The sequence below is a fragment of the Athene noctua genome, chromosome 1, assembly GCF_965140245.1.
Source record: "Athene noctua chromosome 1, bAthNoc1.hap1.1, whole genome shotgun sequence".
Taxonomy (NCBI): domain Eukaryota; kingdom Metazoa; phylum Chordata; class Aves; order Strigiformes; family Strigidae; genus Athene; species Athene noctua.
In genome coordinates, this window is record NC_134037.1 from 71,034,016 (window position 1) to 71,058,494 (window position 24,479).

Consider the following 24,479-nt stretch of genomic DNA (forward strand, 5'->3'; position numbering starts at 1 on the left):
TAAGGGGATTTTACAGAGAACTGATCAGATGGAGAAATACTACTCATTTAACTAAAATCTCTGAAGCCTGTACTTAATTGGGGTATCTGCTGGGACGCAGATTTAGTGCACTGAAAGAAGCAAGACCCCTGCCTTTTGCCAGTTGTTTTAGTGTTAAATGTTACCAGGGCTGAGTTACTAAAGGGAACCCAGAGGAAAGAACACTAATACTCCTGCTAAAGGGAGTCTGTTTCTTCCCAGCAAAATTAATTGGGGCCTTATTAAGTCTTCCCTTAAGAGAGCTAATGACATCACAGTGTCATAAGCTTGCCTATCTCCTCTAGGCCTTGTCAAGAAATGAATTGTGGAGAAACTACCACCTTCCCCAGCACAAAATAGAAATGGGATTTGTGGGCCTGCGACGTGACACTACAGTCAATAATAATAATGGTAATAATTGCAAATCTTCTGCCAGCACTGGCATCTCCATTTTTCACTTTGAGAAGGTGTTTCTTACCCAGTTTGGCTGTTGCAGGTACACGGTTCTTGAGTGGGACAATGCGATCTTTACATGTTTTCTCCAGTGGTAGTTCACATTTTATGTGACGTCTGAAATTCTCCCGCAAGATAGAGCGGATCACCTTTACGATGTTAGTCTTGTTCTCACAGTCACTGCAAGTGTTAAGAAAACAGATAACCTAATTTTCCCCTCTGAAGTTTTGACACTACTGGGATAAAATCTGTCTGCCTCCTTTCTGCTGATGGGCTTTAGTGCAGTGGTTTTTCTAAAGCACTTTTCTGCAGTAGTGGTTCTGCAGCTATCATCTTTATGTGCTACTATTATACTTCATGAAGTTAAACACTGGCATAGTGCCTGAATTCAAAGAGTGAGAACCGCATCAGAAGTGCTGATACAAAGGTCACATGGGGGAAAATCTTTTATTTTTGTAATTCCATTAATGTGATTTGTCAAATACAGCCTCCATGTAAAGCTTACCTGCTGCACAACTGAAAAATTGTTTCTGGCCTCCCTTCTAGTTCTGACTTTGTGTGAATCAGTTCCCAGATGCAGCTGTTCTCTGTTCCTGTGCATGGAAGGAAACATTATTTTTGTATGTACTTACAAAATCTTCAGCATTAGAAAGTCCAGTGTAGAGCTCCTCCACTCTGGAGGCAGTGTTAACATAGCCATAGGTAGGTCCACAGATCTCACCCGAGATGGAACCCAAGGGAAGGAAAGTCCCCTGAACTCTGCCGGTTGCAGCAGCCTAGTACTGCCTTTGATAACTTCTCTCTTGGAGAGTTGCTTTTCCCCATTCTTACTGCTTCTTGCAGCCTTAAAAGGCCTTCTCCCAGGTGCAGAAAGCCTTTGTTTGCTCTATAAACACCTAGTGACACTTTACAGAAGATACAGAACTGGACAGGATCATAAAGATCAACTCAAAGAGAAAATAAAAACACAGCTGTCTACTACCACAGATTACACGGTCAACTTTCCCACATTTGGGAAAACACAAGGTTCAGCACACACACAGCATAAGGGTGTCACCAGGACACCAACCATGGTAAATCACCTTCCTGTTCATGCTATCTTTTCTTTGGGGATTTCTATTATTCATTCCTTCACGTCATGTTGTTATCTTCCTGAAGTCATGGAAGAAGCCAATGTAGAAATGAAGAAAGTCTGTTAATGTATCAAGCCTGTACCTCCTGAGTGTAGAGGCAACAATAGATACCATTTTCTCTACATCTGCCTGTTTCCAGAGGCTGCAGAAGAAACAGTATTACAGAATCCCAGAAAAGCGTTCAATCCTAAAGTATTCAGTTCAAGGGAATTACCTGCTGTGTTCCCCAATCGAACTTGAAGAGCAGATAAAGGAATCAGCCAACGAAATTTAAATGGATCCAAGTCACCATAACTATGTGCAGCACGAACATTAGTAGGCTGCAAAAAGAAAAACAACAAGGATATTTCTAAGAAATAAAAAAGTGGGGTTTTTTTGTATTACTCTTACAGGACCTGCCTCTGAAGAGAGACTAGGCTTTTTTCTTCAGTACCCTAATATGTGCTTGTAAATGTAGTTGAAACGGTGATAGACACAACCTTTGGAATTCTTAATTGCTTCAACTTTTAAAAGCACTTGGTTTTAATGGATAAAAATAATACTTTGCATCTAAGTACTACTAGGGAACAAGTTTCCCATGAAGGAACCTGCAAGCAGTTGATTAGCAGAATACATTAATCATGTAGATGCTGCTGCTACTTTTAGAGCTCCTCGATCTGTTATGATAAGCATGGTGCAGTACTTCACCACTGGTACTCGGGATATACAACTTGCGACTTGACTTCAGCATTCCAGTTTTGTAGATGGGGACAGAGGAGGTTATGTTTATAATGACCCTTTTCCTTTCCTTCCAGGGTGATCAAAGGTCTGTAAACAGAGGTCTTTAACCTACACACTGTGTTAAGGTAGGCCATTGTAAATGCCATCTGGAAGAATTAATGATTCCTGCATGGCAATGTTTCACGTTCCACCTGACGGAATTAACATGGGGCTCACACAGAGAAGATGCTGCTGCTTACTAAACAACAAAAAATATTAATTGCTACACAGATATTGAGCACTTGTTTGAGCTGTGATAGCTAGAATTCCAGCCTAGCAAGAGAAGGTGGTGTTTCACTGCAGTCACTCCCCCTTCAACACCGGTTATGGTCCACTTCACACTGCAGTAGGATCCTGTGTGTAAACACCCACCACCTCAACTGATACCAGACTTACCATTTTCTTCTTCAGTTTGTAGTTCTCCTTATACACCAGTATTACGGCCCTCTTAAAAACTAAAAAGAAGAAGGAAAACTGTTAATTACAGGTGTAATATTCAATGAAAATATTATATTGGAGAAGCTGATTATTGTATTAACGGGAATGTGAAGGATGAGATAAGCAAACGAATTTGAAAAACACCTGCCCTATATTAAGATGATAGCTGGGTTTTTCATCCTACATTTGTTCATGCAATGTTAGTAATTTTTCCTCAGATTTTGTTCTGAACATTTAGGATGAAGCCTTTCTGCACATTTGTTCTGAAACTACCATCAACCTGCCTCCTGTAAGTCTTCACCTAAACAAATACAGCAGATGTAGGTTAGATGCAAAGGTTCAGATTTTCTTTTTGTAATCAGTGTATGTTTTCAAGTGGAGTGAAGGGCCTATGGCAAGAGAGTACTGTGAAAAAGGACACTAAGTCTGTTTTTCCTGCAGTTCAACATTTGTTTAGTTGGAAACTCGAACATCGCAATGCCTACTGTTCCATCTCAGGCTTCCACAACATCCAGCTGCAGTGGATCGCTAACATTATTTAATCCTTCAGCCTCTAGGGAGGCAGGGACATGTTCTCTCTCATCTGTAAGGAGGAGCAGAAACATGGGACATGGAAGCTGCAGGCAAACTAAGGGATGGCTCTGCCACGATCGCACTCGTGGGCAGTAATAGCTCTATCCAGGCTCATGCATCCATGTTTCCTTCCAGCAGAGTAAGAGAGAGGGGCACTGGTATGCAGTTGAGTCTCATCCCTATGTGAAGCCATGATGTGGCCATAGCAAGCACGGCCCTAATCCCAGAACTTGGCAGTTTCCTTCAGTTCCACATATTACGTGCATTTTCTAAGCTGCCCACATAGGGTTTGAAGTGAATATAAAATTCAGTTTCCCAAGTGGCAGACGAGCAGTCTAAGCTAAGCATCAGGCCATATCCCACTGGGAAGTGTCCGGTGTACAATGGATCACTGAGAAGCTCATCCAGGGAACCTGGCAGGTAGTTCCTCTTTGTTCTGTTGGAAGCATCCCCTCCCCTAACCTGTCATGCTTCCCAGGGAAGATGTGCATGACAGCACTGAGAAAGAGAAACTTGTCTCTCGTCTACCTGGAGTTCTTCTGTAGGTGCTTATCCAATGACAAAGAAATACTTTTTAAAGAAATGGACAAGTGCCTAAGATGTTTCACTGGAAGATTTACTTAGGTAATTATTAAATGATGAGTTGTATATATACACTATTAAATAAAACTCTCATTTGTATGCTATCATTTCCATATCCATTTTTTAGGTTAAAATAATCTGGATGGGGATTTCGAAGCAGTAGCCGTAAAGCAGAAATTAGCCTGAATTCACAGGAGTAGAATAAATCATGATTTTCCTACCAGCTTCCTTTGAAAGCTTGGTTTAGCAGATTGTTCTAAAGAGAATACTGCCTTTTGAAAATCACTCATTTACATAGCTTACATACAGGCAGGAGAGCAAAAGCAACAGCAAACAAACGAATGGAAACATTTTTCATATTAGGAAATGCAACTGTCTATTTTTTCAGATGTAAGTCTACCCTATATATCACATGGCTACAGGGGAAGGAGATGGTGGCTTTCATCTTGTGCGAAGATTTAATGTGGCAATCTTCAGATTTGAAAGAGCAGAGTCATTAAGGAAGACACTTACCAAACACTGTAAGTTCAAGGTCTTTTCTTGCTTTGCCCAGCGATGGGAAAGGATTCAGCCAGGAAACTATAGAGTGCATGAGAAGTTCTCCCATTGAAAGCTCTGTCACCTGTATTAAATTGTAACAGTAGATAATATAACTAAATAGTATAAATATATACATCGGTGCTGCAATCCACATATGTGAATAAAATGTTAATGAGTACACATCAATAACTTGAAGGATCTATGTTTTCTGTATTTATGTACAGAGAGAAAGGCAGAGATCTGCACTACAGCAGGAAAAGTGTGAGTAATCCCCTTTTTAAAATAGGTAACAACTATAAAAAGTAATAGCCCCTAAGTTATGGAAGTTGGATTGAAGTTCTTACTATTAATAACTTATAAGAATATTAAGTTGGTATGATGATCTGTCACTTACATATAGCCAGTTGTGAACTGGCTGATTTATTAGCTGGAAACATCTTTAATTTTTATAGAGTCATTAGTATTAATGACACTGCCAATAGCCAAATTAAGGAAGGCCTTGTACTCTGAGCCTGCTTTCTTCTGTGGGATACAACGTAACACTGTGAGGAATCTCCCAGGCTGTCAAGTTTTGTCTCCCTGTAAATGATGGGAAACCAGGTAGCCCACAGCGATGATTTGGCTTTTACTAGGAGGAAATAAAACAAATGAGCTGGTGTCTCTCATATCTGATCTTCACCTTTATGGATTTGATCTGCTTATTAATCGTTTGATGTAAATTACGAAGTTGAGACCTTGCTGCCCCAGTTCTGGGAGATGTGTGCACACAGTCTGTTTAACTAATGGTTTTGGCTCTGACAAATGGCCATGGATGCCTCAGAGCTGCCAGTGTAGAGAAGGAGAATAGCAGACTTTAATGTGAAATCCCTCAAATTGCCATTTTCATTTATATGGGTGAAAAAATATCTAAGAACTTAAGAACTCTATAGCATAAAGTCTGAATGCCTTGGGGCATAGATGATCTCTGCAACATTTGAGAAAAGGAGGATTTTTCCTACAAAGAATTATGTCTACTCCTGCTTGTAATTCCTGTCAGTCCAGAAAGCGGCTCTGGCAGCTGTCTGAAAATTTTACCGTAACCTACTGACAAAAAGAAATTTGACAGGCAGATATGAAACGGAAGTCAAAATATTAAAGGAGAATGAAGGAAGCCCAGCACAAATAAGTTCCCAAATTACCTCAGGAAGAGATAAAACATTCAGTGGCAAGTGGGATAATGCTTCATGAGTGAATAAAACATGTTGCTCTTTCTCTCACCTCCTTCTCTGTTCCACTTTGATCTGCAACCAGTTGGTCAAATACAGTGCCATAATCTTCATATATCTTCTGCATCTCATTGATGTGACTTGCTACTTTTTCCATTGCCTTCAGAGCTTCTGTAAGGTTTAAAAATTTCATAGACATCTATGTAATTCAATTGTATTTTCTGAAGATGACATTTTTTATTGAATTCCACTTGAGGCAGGCAAAATGACACAGCATTCCCAAGGTTTGGCGAACAGAATTCTAGCTTTATACCAGTGCTCTCACAGCAACAGTAGAAGGTATGCTTCCTGATCAGAGTAAGTGAAAAATGCTTATCTGGTGTTTTAAGTGCCTGAAAATGCTGCAGTATGCATTCCAGTGATGAGCCCCCAAATATACGAATACTCCTATCAATATGATATTAAACACAGTTAGCTTTTACATCTTGTATATCTAGGACCACTAGGATCTCTAATCTGCACCCCTACTAGGATGTCTTCTGATAAGCTTTAATAGAAACAAATTGCATATGGCTCACCACAGAATAGACAAAGAAATACAGTGCTAGGTTGTACAAGTTCCTCATGGATTGTACCCATGAAATTAAACGCTGGTGGCCAGGTTTTGCTTACATTTTGTTTTTTAAGCAAGAATGGCACTAGATTTCATTTGACTTTTGTGTGTTAGTTCACAAAGGAGTTGGAGAAGGGTGCTTAGTTTCTCCAGTCCTGCCAGCTCTTAACGGTGAAGCCTTTTAGCAGTTTGGCATCCATCCTGACCTGCAAGTAAGTCCCTCCAGCTTGGTTGTAAGGGCAAGGAAACAGAAGCTCCCTTTTAAATCAGTAACAGCCTCGTGACTTTTTGCTGACAGTGTATTTTGTCTGAATGTATTTTGTTAAAATGACAATCAATCCATGAAATGAATCTCCAGACTTTCATCCACCAGGTGCTGACAAACCTGAACGAGAATTTGCCAGGGTGAAGTCCCAAGCATGCAAACCTAGAAAAACAATCGACTCTAATATATATTGGATAGACAAGTCTTTCTACGTGGGAAGACTGCAAAGCTTTGACACAGTTCTGTCCTATGTAAGCGAGACTCACAGCCAAACCTCAAACAACTATAATTTTCTTCTGTGGCTTTGTTAAACTTCGACACATTTTAAGAACTGAGTAACCACCACAAGATGGAGCTTTGGTCAGTGTTTCCCAAGTGGAGGGGAAAAAAAAAAAAAAAAAAAAAGCAACACTATGACCTGAGATGTCCTGTACAAAAATTGAGGAGAAATACCCCAGTCGTATTTGTCATAACAAATCCTGAGCGTATCTTCTTCACAAAGGGACTTCGACATACCAAGTAGGACTTTTTGCTAAAAGCACAAAAACCCTACTCATTATTTTTAAGGAGAGGGAGGAAATTCTCTCTAGGTTTTGATGAATTCTGCAACATCTACCAAAATGGCTACCTGCATCTTCAAAAAGGGCTGGAAATAAAACTTAACTCATGTTAATTCCTGTAGAAGAAAGGAAGAAGTTACCTGTCAAATGATAGTGCTCCTCGCTCTCATTGTCTGTCAGAGACACCAGCTCTTTTAAAAGCAGTGGATATTTCAGCACTCTCTGAACAGGCTTTATGAGATACGACTCCAGTGTAGAAGAGTGTTGCTTTGTGGGATTTCGAGCATCCAGAAAAGCCTTAAAGGCACTATCTGTTTTGGCTAGATGTAAATAAAAAAGAGTTGGTCAACTGAACATGGAAGTCATAGAAGCTACGATAATTTGAAAGCACAAAACTGCAACTTGTAACCAGCACCAAAAGCCTCACCCTTTTCAATAGATGGTTTACAAAGCAGTTTACACATTTAATTTCATAATCATTTCCTGCATTAAATAACATACATAAGGGCTAAGAGAGCAAGTATATCAAGGTGACATTATTCCTCAGTGTAATTTTTCCACTGCGCTGCAGATTTCTTCTGCATCAATAAAGTGATGGCAGAGGAAGTAACTCCTAACTTATTCTGCCATTTGTTGCTTCTTTTTGGAGTATGAATTGGATCTGCAGATGGCACAAACTTGTGGAAGGAGGTTTCTGTAGCTATTCAGGCTACTGCCTGGGTGTTACAAAAGGAATCTTATCCCTTCGGTTCTATACCATACTCCAGCAGAACTGCAAATCTTAACTGTTCCTATTGAAACATACCTGGTTGGCCCTTGCTTTGTACCAGTATTCTCTGCAAGTTGATGAGATTTGTTATGGCAGTTCACCGCCGTTTAAATTCATGCACATGAATTACAATAATTAAGACAATAAATTACCTCTCTCAAGAACTTTCTGAACTTTGATGTGGTTTGCGCAGAAGCCACTGTACAGTTTAAAGTGATCAGCATAATACAGAAAGGAGCCTCCGAGAGAAAACAGCAATTTCTGAAATCAACACAATCAAAATATTACTTCATTATTGGAATCCTAAATAATGTTCAGGCACATAACACAGAGACTCAACACTCTGATTATTTGCTATCTTTCTATACCTATCCTATATATGTGTGTACATATATATATGTGTGTATATATATATATATATATATAAAAATATAAAAATCATGAATATACTATTGGTAGTATTCCAGAATGTTTCTGTATTTCTCTGGGCACAGACTTAAGCGTATTTAGGCAAAGCATGTAATTGTCTCCCATTCTCTTAGCAGGTAACACCACTTCAGACACTCTGTTTTACTCTATCTTTCAGGCAGCACAGGAACAAAAATCAACAATGTAACAGGGTATCTTGTGCTGGGAAAAAACACGAGCAATAGGAAGCAAGGCACAGAAGTGCCAAAGCCAGAAGGAACTGTAAAACAAACACAGAGGATTGATTGCTTTCCAACTGTTTTTCTTCTTTCAGGCAGGTGGTAATTACAGGGCACCTCTGATGCTCTTGGATGAAGGAGAGGTTGTGAAGATGTGGGAGGGACTGAATCACAAGGGAGATGATTTTGGAAAAATGCTTCCCGAATTAAAGATAAGAAAGAGGAGTAGTGAAGGAGGAGGAGGGGGAGGAGGAGAGCAGCCCTCACCCCTCTTTTTAATCGATGTTTGCTCTACAAAAGGCACCAAGTGTCTGGGACACCTGCCAGCAGTTTCACCTGGTCCTGTGACAGTGATGCCATCTCAGGGGAATCTACTTCATACAGTTAGGGCGGGTACTGAGTGGTGCTACCCTGAGCAAGACAGCACAGCGAGGGCACAGTCTATAGCCGTTTACACTTTGCAGGCCCTCTTCTTGGACCTCACAACATGAGCAACTCCTGCGGCATTTAACAGGAAAAGCACGGGTGAACTGGGCATAGGGGGGAGGAGCACAGGGCAGGGCAAAATTCAGCCCAGTTGCAAGAACCTTTCTACAAAGCAGTTCTGCATCATAAGCACTGATATTTACAGCATACTCAGTCTACGCTGCGTCTTCCATGTTGCATCTTCTGCCATGGGAAAGAGGAAGATAAAACCATGAAAAATGGCACTAATCTTTCACTGCTGAACAGTTGTCTGTAACCCAAAATAAAGCTTCAAACAAAAGCAACCCTACACTTAGGAGTTCTTAAAGCCAGATCTTCACAAACAGGTGTAGATGCAGGCATACTACAAAGTATTAAATGACAAAACATTTACCCGGAACTGGGATGGTGTTTCCAGTGTATTAAAATCTGAGGAAGAAGATATTCCATCTTCAAGGGTCTCCAAAAACACCTTCTGGAAATCCAGCATTTCTGGCAGACTGCCAAACAAGGACTCCATCTGTGTGAAAAGCATCAAGCTATGAAGTACAGGCTTCCATGCACCTAACAGTGGTCTTGTGAAAACAGTCCACTAAGGATATTGTGACACACAAAGAAGTTGTGAAGGCCAGTAATGTCTTTGTTAATACTTTTCTGATGGGTTTTATAAAAAAACCCTTACAAAAAATAAAATATTTCTTAGGAGTTAAGTCAGAAGAACAATCGCCATTTAAAAAAAGAAGTGGCCCATGCACCAGACAGAAAGGCACCAACTGGTGTAATTCCTATTGTTATGTTCACTGTTTGCTTTTTCTGTCACACTCTGAGCAATGAAAAATCCACATGCCAAGATTTTAACCCATAAAAGAATAAAAAGCACATCTTTCAGTTATTTCCTCACCTCATCCTGGGTAAGGAAGGTTTCATTTTGAAGGGGCTCCAAGTATAGCTCGAAGAGGCAGCTCAAGTCCTGCAAGAAACAGAACTCATTCACTTCTTATGTAACAATTTGAAATTGTTCTTTATACAACAACTGCAGGATAGGGGCAATTTCTGGGAATCAACTAAGGATACAATTTCTCTTCCGTAACAAAATCACCTGCGTGTTGTTAGCATTAAAGTGATTGCTAAATTAAACACAAATTTCTTTCAGTGTACTGTTTTTGTTTCATCTTCAAGGCTTTACAGCTTGATTATAAAAAAATTATATATTAGTATAGCATGAGGAAAAAAATGTTATGGATGATGGCTTTCTAAAGAGTCCATGTATATGAACAGCATCAAATAGACATTTAAACATCAGTAGTAATATTCAGAAGGACATGTGACATTTTAAAATCCTGTTAGGTATTAACATGTTCATTTACGTTGTTGGGGGGAAACAATTAGGGGCTTTTTCAGTCACTGTTTCAAAGAATTGTTGGCACTTTGGAAGACTTACTATCCCCCACCAAAGCGTAATGGCAGGCCTGGGGTGCACTGCAGGGCTCTCTGACCCTGAGAAGTGACATGGCAGAAATTCTTACGGAGAAGGAATAACAAGCATCTCCCTGAGAACACCGTAACAAGTATGCGCAACCTGACAAGATTTTGCCTGATGCAAAATTTCACACATGGCAGTGACCTCCATGGTCATACCTTTGTTCAAGCGATTCCTCTATGAGAAACATCAGCTGGACATATATATGGGGGTTCATGTTCTATAAAGCTTCCTCAACCTTTACAGCATATGGCTATATTAGTGCATTGGTGGATGTACTAACAACAGACTGAAAGCATTTTCTCTTCTTTTCCATATACATTATTGCAGCAAGTACCTATATCTGTAAGTATGTGTTTTGAGATCCAGTAAAGTGGGTGATTCCTCCTTGCTGAAGGTCAGTGAAAGCAATGTTTTCATGTTTCGAAGAGACATACATCTAACAAATTATGAACTTATCAGTCAGAGGAGAAATAACATGTGTGATGCTACAACCAACTGGAGCTGTGCCTTTTAGCTTTGCTGATTCAAAAATAATTATGCACTATTTTCCACATTTAAACTTTTTTTCTAATTTGTAGGAGACTCTATTCTGTTCTTCTACCAGATTTATTTTCATCTTGGAAACTATGGAAACATCCCCTGGAAAACCCCTATGTTAACATATTGCAGGTATCTACTCCCCACAAATTACCACTCTCCGATATAAATACAAATTGACTAGAATTAAAGCTACTAGATCAAATCCTACCGTTTCTAGTACAGGAGCAAGACGGTTGAAAACAACAGGCACAATTAGATAAACAGACTTTGTAGGTTATGGCCCTTGTAGAGGGATGGTTATATAAAGGTAAGCATGAAATATGTTAAGACCATCCACAAAACATGGTCAGCCTCAAAAACAGGGCTGTAACTAGCCAGATTATATTTTTTACCTTGACATAAGATTTCTCAGTGTCCATAAGTTCTTGGATGACTTTCCTCAGTCTATCTGCATCAGAAAGGTGGCGAGCCAGTGGCCGTGGAGGTGGATCCTGGTTGTCCTTCTGTCCTTCCATACCACTTGCCTGGACTTCTTGGAAGTTTCGGCACAATGCGCTGATCTGTTCTGCGCTCTGTTAAATGAGAAGAAAGAGACAAACACTGATGTTTTAGAATACAAGCTGTACTACAATTATTTTTAAATTTCTCATATTTTGCTCTTGTTACAAATTTGGGGGCCAGAGTACACCACTGACTTTTGTCAGATTTGCATCCTGATAGCTTTGAACAGCTTCAATTTACAGCAGATCCAGATCACAATAGTAAAATGAAGTGAACATTTTCTAGTGATTTTCCAGTGCAAATTATTTTCAGTTTTCAGGTACAAGCCTGTGGGATGCAAAAGATGGGAGAGCACTTGGATATATCAGATACATGCTTCTTCTGACACTACCATCACACTGGTTTCCATCTCTCTTATTTTGCCATGCTCACTGCATCGAAATAGAAAGAATTAGTAAATAAACATCTTTTAAGGATCCAGAATAACTGTTTTATTTGTCATCTGCTACCTATATTGTGTTGTATGTGTTTTCAAATAATGAGACTTGGAGCTGAGGGTTCAGATTCCAATGCCCTGGGTTGTCAAAAGATATTTAGATGCTTTCTCTTCAAGGAGACAACTACATATCAAGATTTTTTGCTTTCAAAAAGAGCAAATGGAAACCTAAATCTTCAAGATTCTTTAGAAGAATCATAAACATCAAAAAACCTCAGAAAATTTTCAAGCAAGGTAGGAATCGGAGATGGAACAAGAACAATTAATCTTCCATCCAAAGGTGGAAGAGAAAGAGATTTTTCTGACATTATGAAACGGTTGTATAGTTTGCTTTTGCGTGACCATCACTAATACCCAAGATCAACTTCTGCAGGCAATAATCTTTAATGCTTAATTTGAAAATTGTTTCACTGTTCTCTTTCATATGTGATGTTTTCCTGAAAGCTAGATTATCACTACCATTAGCCAATTCTACTTTAATAGTTATTGGTATCCATCCATTTATACTACATGAAACAATTCTTCTGCAGTGCTGCTTCTTTCAGACATTCTCTAAGACACCAGAGTTGCATATGCTGTGCTGTATATTATCGTCTATTTAGTGAATGTGTTCACTTGAGGACTACATGAATGCTGCCTTATTTCAAGTGGAAGTCTCATTTCAGTGAAGAAATCAGGACATGAGTGCATTTCAGAACTGTCTTAATCTGTATGAATTTATTCCGCATACTGTTTCAAGTGGTCCTTTTTGGATCTCCTGATTATCTTTGTAGCTTAGTTCACAAGCATACTAGGTTATCAAATAAGCAAATGCAAAAGTTACTCTGAAACTGAACCGAGCTATACAAAGCCTTATGTAAGGTGGAGGCTAAATGCACTAGCAATATTAAATGTCAGCTATTCATGTGACAAAACACAGGTACATCCCTCACACCTATGTGATGGAAATAAATGTTAAAATGTTAAGTACTTGTCATGTAGTCTATATTACTCTGTAGCTTCCCAGCCCTAGTTTTGAACAATGGCACTAGTCTAAAAAAAAATGTTACTTTCTTTACTAATATGGGTGACCATCTTCCACAATCCTGTACAATGACAGCTTGCAGGACTATGGAATTTAGATACATTTTATATTTACAACATTTATTAGGATACAACAAAATACAAAGTAAATTAAATGGTGTTTGTGGGAATTAGAGCTGCACACTGATGGAATACTTTTAAAAATCACAGTTACTCTGTGCCACTAAAATTCATCAGTGTTTTAGAAATAAATCACAACTTAATTTAGGAAATGGGGGGGAGGGTGTATTTTAGAGCAACTTCTAAATAGCTGAATGCCAAAGTACTTGAGTTTTGGTTTGTTTCTAATGTCAGAAAGTTTTTTATTTGTAGCAAAATGACTCAGATTTTATGCTCTCTACAGCCCAAGGTGCGCGTGGGCAGCTTGATTTGCATCAACCTGATGCCTGATCAAGGACACTAGATCAAGGATATGAGGCAGCCTATTGAAAGCAAGTCATACATCATCATCAGGCGCAGTTTTACAAGGAGGAGTTAGAAGTCCTCTATTCCTCTTCAACTGCCTTCACAATGTAGGTCAGGCAGACATTGGAGAACAACCTATGTTCTCCATTCCCTTCAGTTCTGGGGCCAGAGCTGCATCTGCCACCAAGAACCACTGGATAAGAAAGCATATGGAAACAGATGACACTCCTCAATATAAATACTATTTAAGCATCTAAGCAACATAATTTTGGTGTCAGAAATTGTTCTGCATAACTGGCCTAAGCCCAAGGCACAGGATTACCTCTCAGCCATACTGACAACAAGTAGGGATTTTTACAAACTTTAGTATGTTCCTGAACATGCAAGCACTAAGTGCATTAAAAATATTGCCCTTGTCGTGCAGTGCTGCTCATAGGCTCTTGTCCTTTCCAGTAGTCTTGCTGCTCTCTATCCCTCCCTTTATGGGAGGCTTCCAGACTGTGCAATATCCAGACCTCATTCTTTCTCTGTTGTATATACATTTGGGTCAAAGCAACGATGATCACAGGACAGAAGTATTTCACACACTCCTCCTACACGTTGCATGAACCATAGAAGATGCAGGAACCCATTTTGCCAGTGAAACCACAAAGTGTACCTTAGGTTCTCGACTAAGAGCCCAGTATTCATGAGAGACTTCTTAATAACAAATAAGTAGAGAGGAATAAAAACCGTTCTTGCTTCACATTTCTTCCCAAAACTCCCTTACCACCAAGGTCACAATCTCCACCTTTTTTTCACACTGCTCTGGATGCTACTTTCTGCCTCCCACACCAAACAATGTCCTGATCTTTTCTAGAAAGGCTCTAGTGAGAACCCCCAAAAACATCCCTTTTGTATCTTTTATGTGTGGGCAGGAGAGGCCCAGCCTCTGCTTTGTTACTGACTTCAACTGGGATTTCAAAGCCACCTGAGCATTCTGGATGTCAAAGCAGAGTCTGGCAGTCCAGTGCCCTTAAACCAAGAAGTCTCAAGGGACCCCCAAGTTGGTACTACATACACCCACCATAATCTTGAATTAAGGTGGGAATTAACCCTGAATGTGCCCTGACAATGACACTGCAATGGCAAACACAGGCAGATTTGACTCTCAGATACATCTGGTAAACTCTTCAAGCATGCAGCTTCTTTTACTTGCACAAGGTAAAGACTGTCTGTACTTAGCAAATGGTAAAAAAAATTATTTATGTCAACCTTTATAGTGTGCAGCTCATCAGAATAAAAACAGTTAAATTGGTGAAAAGAAATGCCCAGATGACTGACTGTGGACAAGGCTGCAAGGTAGCTGAGGAATAGCATACAGGGGAACCAACAAACTTTCTCCAAAATCCATCACTTGAGCTTATGTATGCCACTTCCAGCAACACGTAGAGGGAGACTGTAAGCAGCTTCAGCTTACCTTTGGCACTGAACAGCACAGATTAGGATAAAAATCAAAAAACTGTAGACTATGAGTGCTAGAGTTGGGAAAAGCAACTAGAGCTTATGCAGGGTTTATAGAAAAAGCAAATACTTGCATTCCAGGGAGAATGAAGTTAAGCAGCACTGTACTGTTTTATTGGCCATTTTCACAGATTATCCAACAAAGCTGTATTAAACCCTTCTACAGACCTAGCAGTCAGGGGAAGCAGACTCCTGTCCACTCTTGGCCTCTAAGAAAACAGAAGTATGTGTAGAAGCAACCTTGAGAAACCTTTTTCATCACTGTATGTTTATGTCTCATACTTAGGTTCCACATCCTTTTGCAGGGAGTATTCCCTGTGAATGTGGAACCTTAGAAGGGAAAGTTCCAGTCCACACAGTTGTCAGCTTGACCCACAGCAGTCAACCATCACAGTGGTGCTCAGCTTGTCAGATGGAAATGAAGCACATCCCATTTTCAGTAATACTCCTGATAGGAAATATTAGAGATTATTCCTCTGAACTGAACAAAAAGATACTTGCAAAGAACCTCTTAAGAGATTTTCTTTGCTCCTTGTAGACAAGCACATCATCATCTGAGGCTGTGCTATTCCCACCAGAGTTAAAAATCTCCATAAAATTAATCGGTGAGAGAGCAGAAGACATTAATCAGCAGTGGTTAAGCATTAGCACAACAATTTCATGGCTACCCTATGACTTTCTACTGAATTATACTGATTGAGCATAAATGCTGCACAAGGTCAATTAGTGTTATGGTGTCTCTGCTCACTGCTCTTTATTTTACCTTCATTTATACACCTTATGTATTCTGTCAGATGGTTGGGGTTTGTTTGAAAAAGTGATGGAAAGGAATATTTTGAGTAGGCTTAGAAAACTCTACAGCCTAAGACTCCTGGGGGGGTTAAAACCATGCATGTCCCTTTGATGAGTTTGCAGATTTCTGTACCCTTGTGCAGGACACTGACCACATTTACGGGGTGATCACCAATCCTTTGAATTCCTTAGCTGAAGAGGAAACATGCTCAGAAAACATCCTGCATAAACAGATGAGTCTTGTACCCTCTGAAAACAAACAGCTAACAGCTCCGCTCTGCCTGATGTATGTATTTCCAGGAAGACTGAATGCACGAGTCAGCAGAAGAAATACAATTACATGGGATTTTGAGAAATGAACAGCTGGCCAGAAACCTCTTTACATCCCTCACTCTGTGAAAAAGGAAAGCTTTTGGAGATATCCATCACTTTTCCATTGTGTTAGAAGATGCTTCCCTCCAGAACGAAGGCAGCCCTAACAGCTAGCTTTGTTTGTAGGTCCACCACTCTGCGGACTTCTCTATCATGCTCAGAGTGAGAAGTGCTTTGTAACCAGCCATATAAAAGGCTAGAAAGTTGCAGGCCTTAGCTTCCTTAAAGACCACTGAAGAAAGCTGCTTTATGTTACACACCAATACAGTACATGCACTCCTCTAAATTATTTATTAAGAGTGAAAAATGTCAGCAGAGTTTTACTGAAAAACACCTTGTGGGATTTTCACCACATGTATCTGGGCAAGACTGCCACTCAGCTTCGGGCAACAGAAGCTAAAACAAAGTAGTAGCCTCAGTCATCACTTATCTTCTGGTCCTTCTCCTTTTCTTCCTCAAGTTCAAGGCCACTCAGAACATGAAACTTTTCTGACTGACACTGCTGACATATTTTAGGGGTCTGTTTGGTTTCAGTGTGTCTCTTGCATGTCTTTTAATTAAATTGCATAAAACATTGCTAAAGGAAGGTCTTTTTTTTAAGTATCCACTTAGATCCTTCGTAGCAATTATCCAAGTGTAGTTAGAGTTATGCTTTAAGGAGGGAGGAGCAACATCTCTACTTCATGTTACGAGAAGCTGCCCTACCAGACACCAACAGACCAGACAACAGGGGAGGAATTAATGATGCAGTTTTGTCTTTGAGTCAGAATTTCCCTATTTCAGGGAGATTTACATTAGCAAAATCAGACTGTTCCAGTAATGCAAGTAAGTGTCACCAGCCTCATTTAAAAATCACAAGTACGGTAAAAGGAAGGCATGATGACCTAGTAACTCTTTCCTGACAGAACAGATCAAGGCCTGAAAGAAGGCTGAACATACAGCTGAGTAAAACAGCTAAGATACAAACCACCTCAGCTATAAATATGAATTGCATGGTGGCAAATCTTCCCTCTCATTTGCCACACAGAGAGACATGCCCATCCTTCTCCCTGGGTATAAAGGAAGAACTGCTGGTGACTTAGGTACTTGACTGAAATGCTAGTTATAAACCAAGTCATGCAGCAGGGATCTAGGCCCAAGAGCCTACACTGACCAGGTCCTGAGGACCAGCAGCTCCCACTAAGTTCACAGATACTGTGCTCAGCTTCTCTAAAATCAATCTCCTGGCCCAACGCATACCAAAGTCAAAGGCAAAACAAGTCATTTCCATCATGGAATGTTAAATTCTAACCACACAAAAGGTAAAGATGAGACCATCCATCAGAAAAAGAGAGGAACACTGACAGCCCAGATCACAAAAAGGAGACTCTTGTCAGGTAATATTAAAGCACACAGGGCAAATTTTCCCAAAACCTGATCCAGTGAAAATACTGTCATTCTTTCTTTCCCCATGTCCTTATCCTGATGTTGTTAATTTTTAATGCAGAAGGCTCATGTATTTTTCTACCACCTCTGTAATATATTAACAGCCTTCTTACATTCCCCCAGCAGTAACTTGATTGTAGCTCTAATTTTTTTCCTGTTTCCACAATCCTAAATTATTTATGAAAAACCAGATAAATAGTTAAAGCATTCATGGTGCAGTTATTTCCAAATGTCCATGAAGAATCTTGTTAAAACCATTCCACTTCTTGTTAAAATATGGGTCATGACTTAGTCCTTTCTCTGACAGACACAAGAAATAACTTGAGCCTGGCAGCAAACAGCACAGGCAACCACCTCATCCTTCCCTCCCCCTGACTTGAAAAAGCCCAAACCTTTTCCCATGCAGCGTACTAGTATAAACTCACCCACTGACTACATGTTACCAGAATCCATTATTCGATTACCAATGCTGGGACAGTTGCTATTTATCAAGCACAGACAGCCTGGCACGCTCGTGCAGCCCCATCAAATACCTTAGCCAAATCAAGCAGCACCCCCCCAGCTTAGCCCGCGCTGCTGCAGAACTCACCACAGAAAACATCCTGTGCAGGGAGCCGTAAGCTGCTGCTGCCTGCTGCTGGGTTTTGCGAGCCAACGCTAAACTCTTAGCTCTGGTTTTACTCCTCCTGAAGGCGGGCATTGTGGCTTGTGAATATAAACTTTGCCAAAGGAAAAGGCCCCTTGGAAGGAAGCTGTGGATGTTGAGATCCCCCACGAACACACCTTCTCTCTAAGCTCAGCCGTACAAGTTTCTCTTTTGTGCCGATTAACAAAAATCAAAGATGCTGTCAACGTCCCAGTGTAATGGGGCTAAGCAGTGTACGAGAGCACAAACTGACCTGCCATGTCTCCCTTTATTACTACAAATGCAGGGAAAACGTGCCAGATTAGAAGATTTTTTTATAAATAGCTTGACATAGAATGCAGGACAAAGTGCAGTTATGGCAAGGAAAGATGGGGTTTAGATCCACAGAAATGTACCTGCCTCTGTGCCTGTGAGATTTACTGCATAAACAAAACATCAGGTGCTTTGAGAAAATCAGCCAAATACCTAAAAATATCTAGGGGGTGCTGACTGCCCTGAAGGTCAACATGAATTATCAATGGTACTGATGCTCTGTCAAGGGTATATGCCGCTAAATGGTGTGGCATACAAATACTCTTACTATAATAAAATGAAAAACAAATAGGCAGCTCTCTGCATGATTTCTTTACATCATAGTGCTTGTCCTTTGTTTGAACTTTTTAGTTGTAATTACATCAATAAAAAGAAATTTAAACTGTGCTCAGTAATAAATTCAAGGCTTGAAAGTAAAAGTCCCCATGTTGATATATTTACACAAAACCAATCAGGTCTACAGATAGATTATTCTAAAAACAATGTAACTTTAAATAAAACATTATAAGACATGACACCACTGAGCTCAAGAGTTACAGGACTGACAAGCAATTAATAAAAGAAGAACTATACCAGTGGCATAATAAAACGCAGTAACTCCCATGTTCCCCCTACCTCAGCACTGTTAGTGTGCAATGAAGTTGCGCTATCAGGCTTCATTCAACACGGCCCTTGCCACTGCCTATTGCCCTCTAGTAAACCCTTTTCTTGAACCCAAATGATACACCAAGGCTGGCTTTCTATATCCTTGGTTATGAGTTGCTGCTTCAGAGGCTTCAAGGATATTCACCTTCATACAAGGGAGTAATGCAGCCTTCTCCTTTAATTACTGCAATTAAACTTACATCCATCTCTTTCCAAATAATTAGCACAACTTGACAGCTCAGCATTTGCCAAACCTTACAGCTCAGTTGCCAAGCAGCCGCCTATCAGAGGAACAATGAAGCTGGAGCCCTGAAACAACACACTGGTGATAAGGCTCACAGCATAACCTCTTGTTTAGCTGATGGGACTATGCCCTTTCTTTCTTTTGGAGAGAGATATCAGATACACCGTGTGAGAAGACTATAGAACAGAAAACTGAATGAATGGTCTCGAAGGAGTGAGAGAGGTTTTGCTGGCTCCCTAATATTTCATTTTTCAATGGATGCACAGACTGGTTTAAACTTCCAATTATATGGACTACTGTGTAGCATGTACAAGGCTACTTTTCTTATCACCCATTAGTGGTTGCCTCTGCAGTAGTCCACAGACTCTAGGGATCCACAAAGCAAGTCTGAAGAAAAAAAAAAAAAAATCACTAGTCTGTGAAAATTAAAGGTTTACAGTACTGCATATGGCATTTTAAAAATAACACAGGTCAGGACATCAGATCCACAGTTATTATGATTATAACTATACTTTCTGGAAAGATACTGTTTCTTCATTTTCTATCAGCACGAGTCACGGCAATTTCAAGCTCTGTTTCTGTAATAGATAAAGTGTTAAAAGACAGCTCATCCACTGGGACCATGCTAAATTTCATGTCCAAGCAATATCATCAATCTTGATGAAAAACAATGACAGGCCTTTTTAATTCCATATTATGAAGTTATTCTTCCCCAGATTTGCTAATTAAGCCTGAGTTATTAGCTAACCATATGTCAGCTAAAAGATGTTACCAATTAACAGCTCTTTTTAAATGTGTATTCATTAGGAAAAAAAAAAACCCAACTATGTTTTAGTAATCCTTCCAACTCTTATTGAGAGACTTGGATAATTCAAAAAGTGAAAAACGCAAATTAAAATAAACCAAATGAATGAAACCATTTTCTTTATCCTTTCTTCTTCTCTAGAAGCATACAACAAACACTCAGGCCCTTTTCAAGAACATGCCTCCTATGTAAAATTTACATGTAAAATAATCAATCACCTTGAAATATTTTTAAGACGACTGGAAAAATTACATAGCCTTGTTGTTTGTTCCTGTGTGTTTTGAGTAACACACATTCCCTTTACAGACATCTGGTTTTCATCTTTCCATTTTAGTGGCACCAGGCTTGATAGTTACCATAACAGTAACATCCTTCGTAATACAGGCTTCCCTCTATTGTCCCGGTATGTCTAGGTGCACTTATCTGCATCGAGTTCATTTCCCATCCTGCTTTTTGCCCTTAATGCATGAAGGTAAAAGGCTAATTTTGCTCTATCTCTATATACTTTAAAAGGAAACAGCAACTCGCCTCTAGGACAATTCTTAACACTTGTGGGCTACTTTGTAACATCAGTCTGGACCAGCAGTGAACCAGAATATAAAATATGTACATACATATCCTGGACTAACAGAAGCTTTGTGACATTAGTGGTCTCCAAGCACTACAAGCTCGGGCTTAATTCAGCTGGTCTCCAGATCTCTACAGTGTTCTAGAGGGACTCCATTTTTTACTTTTATAAATGTGAGTGAATGATTTTTCTAAATATTTTTCTATCACACTTATTATAATAACATGTTTTTTAAAATGCCTTCATTTGCTTTAACTCCAGTGCTAAAAAAATTAGTTAACATTCCAAATGCTTAAAATTAATTCTTGTTTAATTTGTAATTTCAAGCATCTTAAATATTGTTTGTAACATTCTCACCCAAAGTGTTCTGTGCTGAATGCAAAAACTTTTCTCAAGTGTTGAATTAGAAACTATGGCAACCACTGAGACATTATCTTTGCAGTTGCATTAATCTTTCACAATGTATTTTTGCATTGTGCCTTCTTTGGAGGCAGAGAGGGCAACTCTTACCTCTGCTTGTTAGTAGCAGGCATACTGTGCTTCCAATGTTAAAAGATGCAATAACCCCCCTGTAAAGACAAATACAGGCCCTCTGAACTCCATACCAACTCTCCCCTGGTTTCAGCAGCATTTTGTTTAGGCACTACAGAAAGATTCTGCTGTCTCTGAAGGAAATCATCTCAGAAGGAAAAAAAAAACGCAGAGGCACACAGTGCTATGGACAAGAAGGAACAAAACATGAAAATCTGTTGGAACTTCCCTGTGCATCTGACTCAAATGATCCCTTACTTTCTTTAATTTCCTCCCTCTGCCTTTCTTTCAGGTATCTTTTTATCTCTGATTTTGCAATCAGGTAGCAGATTTTTTCAATTTTGGCATTTCAGGTCTACCTTTGGCTTTACATGTTCCTGACAGCATAAAATACGAATCAAGCCTCGTTGAAGTATATGATGGTACCCAGGATACAGTATTTCTCTGAAATCCTGTATTGCTACTTTAAAGTGATGTTGTGTCCTATGGGTACATCATGTGATGGGTCCTGCTGGGCACATCACATACTTCAGCATGCACCAAAACTGTGTTTAAATGCTTCTGCATCACAAAGAAAAAAGATGCGTGTTACTGCCATCACTGTAACTGAACAGTATCTCTGTCTTAAAAAAAACGACCAAATAATCTACAGCTGGCCCAGTTCCCGGGGTCTGTCAGAAGTGTGATTAGATATCTCTGCCTTTCATAGCAAAGTGAAATGCTGCCGTCATATCCTGTGCTGCAGGTGACTAGGGTTGCCTTTGGAGGCCCAGGGTTGTAGACTCCCAGGCAGCTTCCTGCCTTTCATCCGTCAAGTCACAAGTGTCTCCAGAGACACTGTATCCTGTTGCAGTGAACCAGGACTGTTGTCATATGCTTCTCTTTTCATCTACAGGTAAGCCTCATGGATTTTTCCCAGAAGACTACAAAGAAAAGCAGCATTGTAAGTCACCTCCCACTGGCTTCTTTCATTTACAAGTGGCAACACAACACAACTTCTTCTCCCAATCAAAACCATCTGCATTTTTTACACTGACAACTGTCACAGTACTTTTGAGAGGATGTTCTTTGAGTAAGAGGAAAGACAACAAATACCACCTCTCCCCCCAAACTCCAGCAACTCAATGTAATAGCACAAAACAGAGCAACACAAGTTCACACCTCTGCAGAATCTCCCTTTGGTCTTCTTTCTTGCCATTCTTGTGCCTCCCTACCAATAAGTATGCACACAGGTCTCCATCTACAGCTTGACCTAATGCCTGGTTACAGGTTCACTCTAGATATAGCACCTTTCATGCTTTAAGCTCTATGATTTCAAGGCTCCTTACACCATGTTAGCCAAGACAGGCAACTGTTGTTTTTGAATTCTGGGCCATCTATAGGGTGGTTCTGCTGCATTTGAAGAACTGCAGGATCAATGCAAGAAAGTGAAATCCAGGACTGGGGTCACTGGTAGGTTCTGTAACCTACAGTCCATCTGTTTTGGTGCCTTCTCTGAGGGATGGAATAAAATACTGAAACCTAAATTAATTAACAAAAGTCTTACAGACTTCAAACAGGCTACAATTCAACTTATATCACTGATACCCTTCTCAAAAGGCACATGATGACAGCAGGGGTCCAGCCACGGCTCCACACTGCTGGACCCAGCAACCCTGGTTAGGCTCACCATAGGCTGGGCTGTCTGCAAGGGAAGCACAGTAATTAGCAGAGCTCCCCACAGGTTTCTGTCGCACTTTTGATGCAGAACTGTCCCCTCCAGGCACAACTGAATCAAGGAAAACCACTGCTAAGGAACATGCTATTTTCCCATGTTAGCTCTTAGACTCCCTAAATGCATCTCGCATCTGGAAGGAAATGACACTTGGATTGCAGAGGAGTACACATGATTTTGAGAGTAATACATTGTTAATCCCCTTCCTACAAAAACCAGAAAAAAGGATGTTAATTGCAGACTACTCCCCAAGCTTTTGGATCTCATCAATTGCTAAAGAGAAGTTCTCACAATTAAAATAAAGGAGAGTTCCTTAATGTCCTCTGGATGCTGTGTAAACCTTCAGGCAGGCAGCTCTCCTGCAATTAATGACATGCTGTGAAAGTGGGAACTGCCTGAGCAATGCAAAATAGAGAGCTAATGAGAAGCTATCACCATGAACATCATTTCACTGGAATTGACTCCATGGAAGAAATAGGTTTAGGGGCATATGGGCACACCAGTAGCTTTTTCTTCCTCTTATTTTACTTTTCCCAGAGTGACCACTGTTGAGCTTCTGGTCGTTTCTGCTTGGCTTTCAATGTAGCTCAACAATTGGTGTTTACTTGATCAGTAGTAACATTTGCCTTCCAAGATTTTTGATTTTTACAGTCTTTGCTTAACAGAATTACTCTCACACACTTTTTAAAATTTTTTTTTAATTTTTTCTTTTTTTTTTTTTTTTTTTTAGATTTTCCACAGTTTTATTTCAATGTTAATGTTTCTTTGGGGATGTTTTGGGTGTATGGGTCGCTAACTGACTACCAAGAAAGGATGCCTGCCACTTACATCGAATGGAGAGAAATATGGCTCTGGACTCTACCAGACACATTAACACACATACATAGACTGCCACACCATCCTAAATGTAATCACAACATGTTTGTGCTTGTCAGTTTTTATGTTTTATGCACAGTACCATTGAGAATAATCCTTCCAATTCAGTACAGTTTGGTAAATCTTTTAGCTGTCTCACTGAAAAATCATACTAGGAAAACTGTTTAACTTTGGTGGGGAAGAATAAACATTTCTTGACATTTATGTACTAAAAGACAATCATCCACTGCTTATACACACACATTCAGACTGATGATCTCTATCTCATCTCTGAGAGTGAGTGTCATCACCAGATCAGAATAAATAAAGGAACCACCACAAAAGAACACACAGAATTACACTTAATGACAATGTCAAGGAAAGGCTGTTGGGTGTGTCTTGAGTAACAGTGCCCTGAACTATCTCACAGCACATGTGCTACAGATCACATGCTTGTACAGTGTTTTCTAGGTAACAAATCAGAGGAATACATCATTTCTAGCATCCACTTGCTTCCTTCCGGAAGATGAAATACCAAA

The 24,479-nt window shown here is 39.9% G+C and overlaps 1 protein-coding gene across 2 annotated transcripts in view; it reads right to left on the reverse strand.

The window, feature by feature from the left end:
* TIAM2 (TIAM Rac1 associated GEF 2) overlaps positions 1-24,479 on the reverse strand; it is a 98,277-nt gene that overhangs the window by 1,589 nt on the left and 72,209 nt on the right. Inside the window, exons 1-12 of one of the 2 annotated variants that reach the window (XM_074896520.1) lie at positions 18,210-18,295; positions 11,436-11,615; positions 9,922-9,990; positions 9,415-9,540; positions 8,061-8,169; positions 7,280-7,459; positions 5,754-5,872; positions 4,470-4,578; positions 2,760-2,818; positions 1,819-1,924; positions 977-1,064; positions 497-651 (exon numbers count right to left, since the gene is read on the reverse strand). In XM_074896520.1, the coding sequence (XP_074752621.1) occupies positions 497-651; positions 977-1,064; positions 1,819-1,924; positions 2,760-2,818; positions 4,470-4,578; positions 5,754-5,872; positions 7,280-7,459; positions 8,061-8,169; positions 9,415-9,540; positions 9,922-9,990; positions 11,436-11,615; positions 18,210-18,221 (1,312 nt within the window). In that variant the 5' untranslated portion in view covers positions 18,222-18,295. Of the gene's footprint in view, positions 1-496; positions 652-976; positions 1,065-1,818; positions 1,925-2,759; positions 2,819-4,469; positions 4,579-5,753; positions 5,873-7,279; positions 7,460-8,060; positions 8,170-9,414; positions 9,541-9,921; positions 9,991-11,435; positions 11,616-18,209; positions 18,296-24,479 lie in introns of those variants that run through there. The other variant, XM_074896519.1, reaches the window with a different exon arrangement.